This window comes from Aquila chrysaetos, chromosome 16 (genome assembly GCF_900496995.4).
Source record: "Aquila chrysaetos chrysaetos chromosome 16, bAquChr1.4, whole genome shotgun sequence".
Taxonomy (NCBI): Eukaryota; Metazoa; Chordata; class Aves; order Accipitriformes; family Accipitridae; genus Aquila; species Aquila chrysaetos.
This window is the reverse complement of record NC_044019.1, coordinates 26,732,351-26,740,576: the sequence shown is the minus strand read 5'-3', so window position 1 is coordinate 26,740,576 and position 8,226 is coordinate 26,732,351. Positions and strand designations below refer to the sequence as shown.

General features: G+C 45.9%; 1 protein-coding gene across 1 annotated transcript; it reads left to right on the top strand.

Annotated features, from left to right (window-relative positions):
• Positions 1 to 550: 550 nt before the first annotated feature.
• On the top strand, positions 551 to 6,411 carry FGF19 (fibroblast growth factor 19). Its single transcript, XM_030040037.2, has 3 exons — positions 551 to 1,021; positions 1,148 to 1,251; positions 4,621 to 6,411. Exons 1-3 carry the CDS (start codon positions 802 to 804, stop codon positions 4,951 to 4,953), a joined length of 657 nt encoding a protein of 218 aa, XP_029895897.1. The 5' UTR covers positions 551 to 801; the 3' UTR covers positions 4,954 to 6,411.
• Positions 6,412 to 8,226: the final 1,815 nt, after the last annotated feature.

Genomic DNA, 8,226 nt, shown 5'->3' with positions numbered 1-8,226 from the left:
CCGGGCGGCAATAAAGCCCGGGAGCCCCGCCGGCCGGCCCACGGGAGCCGGCCCACGGGAGCCGTCCCGGGCCGCCCCGTCGCGGAGCCCGTAACGGAGAACGGCGGCACCGCTCACCCGGCGCTCCCGCCGCGGCGGCACGGCCCCTGCCCTGCGGGGTGACCCGAGGTTTAGAACGCATTCCCCGAAGGCGCAGCTCTTTTATTTCCGAAAACGGACATAAAGGACGGGCGAAGGCTAAGGCAGCAGGAGCCGGGCAGCACCCCCGTCCCCCGTCCCCGGTTTGGCTCCCTCACCTCCGCAGAGCCCCTGGATGGGCTCGGATTTTCCCAGCCCCGGTCCCCCTCCCGGCGCTCCCACCGGGGCAGGGGCTGCGGGACCGGCCCGTCCCCTCGGGGCAGCCGGGACCGCGGGGACCCGGCCCCGGCCCGGCGGGTTAAAGGCGCGGCCGGAGCCTGGAAGCCGGGGGCGGAGGAGCGGGGAGGTGTGTGTGTGTGTGTGGGGGGTGGGGGGGGGAAAAGCTCGGAGGTGCGGATGGGGAGGGAGCGACTTCAGGGTGTCCCCTGCGAAATGATGTCACCCGATCAATATTTTCGGGGGGAGTGACCGATCCGACCAATTCCCGCTATGAAACGGGCTCTATATTGAAGCTGGATGCAGCCGAATCGATCGGGCTGATAAGAGAGAGCTATAAAAGGCCGGGGGGCTGCCTTCCCCCTCGCTACATCCCCGCGGAGCAGCCGGCGCGGCCACAACCGCCCCGCCGTCCCTTCCCTTCCCTTCCGCGCCCCTCTCCGCGGGATGGGGCCGCGTCCCGCCGCCCCCCTGGCCCTCCTGGGTCTCGCCACCGCCGCCTTATCGTTACCGCTGCCCGACGCCGGTCCTCACGTTAACTACGGGTGGGGGGAACCCATTCGGCTGCGGCACCTTTATACCGGCAGCAAGCACGGGCTCTTCAGTTGTTTTCTGCGCATCGGCGGAGACGGGCGGGTGGATGCCGCCGGTAGCCAGAGCCCGCAGAGTGAGTACCGGGGACGGGACGGGATGGGATGGGATGGGGTCGTGGAGCTAACGGCCTTTCCTCTGTCGTTTCCCCCCCACCCCCCCCAAAAAAAAAAAAAAAAAAAAAAATAAAACCCCTCCCCAGGTCTGCTGGAGATCCGCGCCGTGGCGGTGCGCACCGTGGCCATCAAGGGCGTGCGGAGTTCCCGTTATCTCTGCATGGACGAGGCGGGGAGGCTGCGTGGGCAGGTGAGCTGTGCCCATCCCGGAGTCCGGTTCCACGGTGGGGTGGGGGGTCTGCTCCCGGGTTCCTCTTTCCTGAGGGAGTTTTCCAGCCCTGGAACGGCAGGCGAGACCAAAGGGCTGGCAGATTATTTGGGAGTTTTATCGTTGCGGTTGGTAAGGGGTTAACAAAGCTTTGGGGCCCCCAGCACCCCCTTTTCTCTATAGGACCCGTGATTCTTGTCAGTGTTACTGCCTGAAAGGCCGTCAGGAGGATTAGAAGGCAGCAAGGAAATGTCATTTAGAAAGCAAAGTATGCGTTGCATGTCCCCTGCCAAACTATACCAAAAATACAGTCCAGGGCAAAATTGCGTTTATGTTTAAAAAGCCTCATCGGCGGGTGGCTGCGCTTCTGCCGCAGAAATAGATTAAGTCGCGCCGTAGAATCTGAATAATTTCTCACTGCTCAGGTTAAGCATTCTGAAAAAAAAACCCCAAGATTAATTCTTTGGAAAGGAGATGCAGCCAAATAGCTGCCAGGATACGAGTCCCAGAAACACGGAGGGGCCGTCTCTGAGGGAGTGCCACACAGAAACAGGATTTCGAGGGGAAGAAGGACTCTTCTCCACTCTCTCACTTCTGACCTGTGATAACAACACACCTGTGGGACTCCAGGAGGTTGAGGAGTTGAGTGTCCCGCTGACACCACTCTGTTAGGTCATGCTTTTTCCCTAGGTATGGCAGCCTATCAGCTAGTTGTTATCAGTGATATAAACTTGTTTTTTAAGCCACGTGAATAAGCTGCCAACTCCAGAACTTGAAGGGTAAGATTCAGGTTCGGTCTGTGTATAACTGCTTTATGGGAGCCTGAGTTTTACAGAGCGACGGCATTTTATTATGCCATAGTAAAGATACAGCTTGATTCTGCTTTGATTACTCTGGCAAAATTTCTGCTGATTTCAGTCGGGCAAGGACTTGGCCCGTTGTCAAAACTCCTAGTATCTTTAATAAGAGCAATACTGATGTAGTGATGTTTTTTGAATGCGTATGTAACATAGGATTAAGCCTTTCTTTCTGAATTTCCTTGCTTTTCTGGACTAGAAGCAATCAATGCCATGATAAGACACATAGGTTCGGACGATACGGTGGGTCAATTATTAGCTTAATGTTTTAATGTATATCCAAAGCAAAATAATCAATGAAAACAAAGCAGAGGCTGGATGCTGCTCCCATCGGAGCTGCCGGCTGGACTTTCAGAGTCACAGAATTTTAAAGCAGCTTTCACGTAACACTGTTTTGAAGGCATTTGCATGTGCTTTTACTGAGACTGGGTTTGTGAGTGTATATTACTAATTGCAGGGTTGGGTTTTTTTCTGAAAATTCAATGGCATGTAGCTGTGCCGTCGCATCTATATGTTGTGGACACCTGCTGTCACTTCTCTGCTAACAGCCCGGGCAGGCAGCTCTGCAGGAGATTCTTTGCCTTATCAGTGCTACGCTCAGGAGTGGAAGAGCGAAAGGGCAAATACGGTGTCTGGGGACTGAACTGGGCAACCGCTCACATTCCTGAAACATGCCCTTTTTTAACACTGGAAAATTGGGGACTAGGGTTGATTTTTGAATGTGCAGCGTGCCATAGTCTGTAGTTTAGGGGAAATAGCGTAACTGCTGAATATACTGACACACTATAAATTCCTCCTGTGAAAAAAATAATCTGGAAATACTTAAAGCGTGTTTGGTACTTATTTAAAAAAATACACTAGAGACAATCACAATGAAATGAAGAGGGAATGATATAGTTGAGACATGGGGAGCACAATCAATAACTGTTATTTGTAATGCGCACTTGCTCAAGAAGCTGTTTTATTTCATCATCCTTGTTAGTGAGGCTGAGCACTCGTAGAAATAAAGACAGCTAACAATTCAGCCATAAATTTGTATCATATACACATATTTTTCTGAGATATGATGTGTGTAGAAGGATAAATATTGCATAATTTTATTTGGAGAAAATGCCTTTTAAACAATTATTTGATTAGTTTAAAAAGTGCTTTTAAAAGACACCCAAATGCATGCGCTTAATTGTACTCCATATTATTAAGGGTGTTGAGAAAGGACTGAAGGGAATCAAAGATGCTCTCTCTTCAGACAGGCAGAGCATTCACGTAAGGACACTTTTGTCACTGCAGACTGGGACATAATCAGCAACTGTCTTTTATTGACCACGAGTTCAATCACCTGTAGTGGCTGAACCTGAAATAGCACCGGAGTTGTAAGAAATACAGTGCTTGTGTAAGGATCTGGAAAGGTCTGACTTGGTGATGCAAACTCCTAATACATTATCCATACAGTATATTACAAATGTAATTCTACAAATTCATACCTAAGAAAATTCTTCTATACAAAATCTTAACTTGCGCTGGTATTAATTTGACAGTTCTAATATGTAATGAGAAAATAATACTGTGTTAACTGGTCTTTTGTAATTTCAGTAAATGCTGAGTTAAAAAAAAGGCAATTATCTTTTTAGTATCGTTTTACTGATTGGCCACATTTGCGTAAGTGCTGTCTTTGACAGCGCTGCCTTTCTACAGACGTGATCCTGAAGCCCTTACACAGGCAAATCTCCAACAGAGCTGGAGTTTTATACCTGAGGATTGTTGGATTAGATCTCATGACTGCAGTTAAGTACCGTCAGCAATTAAGGACAGTTTATCTAAATGAGCACTGCCATCTGAGATTCTTTTTCCATGTGCTCAGGACAGGGTGAGCGTGGTAGCTGTACTGAGAAGTACACCTCCAGGATTCAAAGCTTATTTAATGGGATGGATGTGCATTAACTTCAGGAGTTCTGGATGAGGTCTTTTCATGGCCTCGTAACCCAAAATGCATACTATGTGCAACGTGGGGAGCTCTAGTAGAATAGAATAGACTAGAGTAGAATAGACTAGAGTAGAATAGACTAGAGTAGAATAGAATAGAGTAGAATAGAATAGAATGGAATGGAATGGAACGGAACAGAATAGAATGTTTCCATTGGAGATCAATTCAGATGGAAAACAATCATCTCGTCCAACGGTCTGACCGGTTCAGGGCACTTCAGGGCACTTCATCTGGGTGGCTGTGGTCCGTGACCGAAAGAGCAGTCACCAGAGCAATGGGTCCCACCTGCATCCCTGCAGCAGCCAGGCAGGGAGGCAGCGGGCGGCTCACCGGCATGGATCTGGCAGCGGGGTCCGCAGGGTGCGCCGAACCGGGGCACCCGTGACAAACCGGAGGGACACCCCCAGTGACAGCGGAGGGAGAAGGGCTGGTCCCACCAAAGGCTTATGTTGTGGTTGAATACAATGAGTCCGGTGGGTGTGTTTGTAATTCTCGTTACTCCTTGCTGTTCAGCTCAGGTATTCCACTGAGGATTGTTCCTTTGAAGAGGAGATTCGTCCAGACGGCTACAATGTATATAAATCAAAAAAATACGGAATATCGGTGTCTTTGAGTAGTGCCAAGCAAAGACAACAGTTCAAAGGAAAAGATTTTCTTCCACTATCTCACTTTTTACCTATGATCAACACTGTGCCCGTGGAGTCAACAGACTTTGGTGAATACGGTGATTACAGCCAGGGCTTCGAACCAGAGGTGTACTCCTCGCCCCTCGAAACGGACAGCATGGACCCCTTTGGCATCGCCTCCAAACTGTCGCCGGTGAAGAGCCCCAGCTTTCAGAAATGACTCTGATCACACACACACGTTTTTAAAGAAATATTGCAGAATACTGCAGGTTTTTTAGCTTTTCATGTAGTGATATTTCGAACTTTATTGTATATTTCAGTACGGAGCCAGCCTTTTCCTTGCCATGTGTTGTACCTGTAAGAGATGAGTGCCCAGAGGCTATTCTATCAGTCTAAAGAATTGCCTATCCATAGTTTTATTTAGAAAAGGATTAAATAAGAAAAGCTTAACAGCTTCATCAGAGTTCCTCCATTACCGTGGTGATGATAAAATAATTATAATTTTTCTACATCAACTTCATTACCACGTATGTTCACCTGTTATTTCTGCTCACAGAGGCAAATGCAGAAAACCTTTTTTCCAGTCACAGGGAGGTTAATGATCTCTTAGCTTCAGAGGCCTTAAAGACAAACATTTGGTACGCAACACGATTAAGGAAAACCTAGCAAATGTGGTTACATGAACTAGAGTTAATGCTGTTTCTTGAAAAGCTGCTGACAACATTCTGGGAAAACTTTCTATTGAAAGCATACTACTGAAAAAAAAACAATTCTGCTTGTATATTGTGCTTTTTCTTCCCTTAGGAAATAAGGGAAGAAAGGGAAAAATTTCTTTCTTCCCTTATTGCTAAAGGGTACCTTGGAAAACTGGATCTTTGATTTCTTTTAGAGGCTAATTTATGTTCACTGTGGGATCAGCATCATCCAGCAGAGAGTTCTCATTAACATTGGTGAGAATTCAGTGTGTGGTTGGAAGAGTGCACAGAACTAGTATAAATGTTCACCAGGTAGGGAATGAGGAGTTCAAATTAGCGTTTAAATCAAAGTTCTGTTGTATATAAGCATGCATGTCATTATCAAAAGCAGAGAAAGACTAAAAATGGATGATGTATAGGTCAAATCAATTGCAAAACAGGTTTTCGTGTTTAACCTTTAACCATCAGCAATTCTTTCAAGTCCCTTCCAGGCTCGATTCTGCAGCCATGGGAATCAGTGGAGAGACAGTTTAGTGACTTAAATGCCGCAGAACTGGGTGAGCCACGCCATTCTTCTTGCAGGAAGGGATTATGAGCACCTCGTGGCCAAAATGCGGATGTCTGATGTCTTCAGATCTGTTCTTCCGTTGTAACAATTTGATAAAGGAATAACCAAGGTGAAACTAAAGAAAAAAAAAGAAAAAAAAAAAGCAATGTGAGAAAAGGGTTCAGGGATTCTACTCATTTCCAAAGGTTCATCTATAATAGAGATTTCTGTACAAGAAAAGCTCTGCTGGAAATACTGGTGTTCTTCCGACCTAGCACTTCATTGCCAATGCAATATTTATAATTAATTTATTGAATACATACATCTGTTTATTTTGTTACTGTTATTTATGCTCAAAATTCTATTTATATACTCTTGAAGGTGGGTTTTTTAGTTGTAACAAATTTTGTGAAGTTTTGTAATCATGAAATTTTAGCAAACGATAGCTTTTTAAATTTCTGTGCATTATTAGTAGTGTAATGTGTACATTTGCAATAAAAAAAAAATCATCTTCAACACAGAAACCTAGCTGACTCTTTTGTCACTCCTTTAGTCTAGAGACTTCAAGGAGCTTTAGCAAACCGTGGCATCTGGCTCCGCAGCAGCCGTGTGAAGATGGAGTCCCTTGCGAAGGCGGCGTAGTTGAGGTACAACAGGTAAGGAGAGAAAGGGGTTTTCCCAAAGCTAGGCTGTGAATGCCAAGGCTGGAATTCGAGACTGTCTGCTGCCAGTTACTGACGAGCTCCATGTGAAACAGCAAGGCTAAGAAAAGTATCTCTGTTGCAGAAGGGTTTTGGAAACAGCTCATTAAATTTTGACCTTGGGATATGTGAAGGTCACTCCATCTAGTCTTAAGTTGTTCTTCTCTTAATACAACAAATGAGTGAAGCTCAGTTTTAAGCAGTTTTAAGCTGTGTGAGTGTGTCCTGATGTTTTCCTCCCATTTCTCATCATTCAATCGTAGAATAGAATCATAGAATCACTTAGGTTGGACAAGACCCTTAAGATCACTGAGTCCAACCATGAACCTAACACTGCCAAGTCCACCACTAAACCATGTCCCTAAGCACCACATCTACACGTCTTTTAAATATCTCCAGGGATGGTGACTTGACCACTTCCCTGGGCAGCCTGTTCCAATGCTTTGACAACCCTTTTGGTGAAGAAATTTTTCCTAAGACCCAATCTAAACCTCCTCTGGCACAACTTGAGGCCATTTCCTCTTGTCCTACCAGTTGGTACTTGGGAGCAGAGACCGACGCTCACCTCCCTACAACCTCCTTTCAGGTAGTTGTAGATCTACAACAGGCGAGCGCTGCCTGGAGACATCATCAGTTATACTTCATCTGCAATAAAGCTGTTGTGGATTTACATCTATTCTGTAAAACATCCTTTTCATACTCCATTTATGTCATTAGACCCTGCTGTTCACACTTCTCGTGGCCTTTGAGGTGCCAGTCACTGAAAGGAGTGCTGACTCCCAGGTGCTTGGAGGAGGTGGGTGATTCCTTGGCGAGACGGAAAAATTCCCTGCCAGGTGTGGTTTCTCTGATTGTTCTTCGGCTGCACAAAATCCACCTGAAAAATGCAAAAAATCCTGAGTGGAAGACGGCTCCCTTTTAAAAATGGGAACCATACTCAACAGTGCAGCCAGGGAGAAAACTCGTTATCTTTGCCTGAAAAAGTTGTCAATTTCTGGCAGGAAAAGGGACTAAACGTTTCCGTTTGGAAACGCTGTGAGTCACAGGAATTGCAGATTTCTTGGCTGGCAAACATCTCCCATGGTGTTTCCCATTCTCCTTTGTGCTGAGCCACTGCCACACATCCGGAGGGTTCCTGGTCCTCATGTAATGGGAGATGTAGTCCTGATTTTCAAGTTGTTTTATTCCAAAAGTTTTCAAGCTTGGGGCATTCTGTTTTTGTTTTTCATTTCCAGTTTTGATCAGCCGCTCTATTTTCTTTGAACATTAGATACCTTTCAAGATATTTTTGTAAAAAATAAAAAAACCCAGAAAATAAAGTAAATATGAACTGTTAAAGTTTTGCAAAAAAAAAATTTCCACTTTTACTTTTCTGCTAAAAAAAAATTGCACAGTTTTGGTGGGAAACACAGCAAATAACAGAGTTCAGAGGGTACTCTTTAATTTAACCATTGAGAGACTTTTTAAAGTAGATGTAACATTGTTGTTCGTGAATATTGCTCGAGAGCACAAAGATGAACAACCTTACATTTGCGAACAGCATCTTGAGC

Bases quoted from the DNA above. Each gene is read 5' to 3' on its own strand.
- FGF19 (XM_030040037.2), top strand. From the start codon at position 802: ATGGGGCCGCGTCCCGCCGCCCCCCTGGCCCTCCTGGGTCTCGCCACC. The intron at 1,022-1,147 runs GTGAGTACCGGG...ACCCCTCCCCAG, and splicing joins CGGTAGCCAGAGCCCGCAGA to GTCTGCTGGAGATCCGCGCC. The intron at 1,252-4,620 runs GTGAGCTGTGCC...CTTGCTGTTCAG, and splicing joins CGGGGAGGCTGCGTGGGCAG to CTCAGGTATTCCACTGAGGA.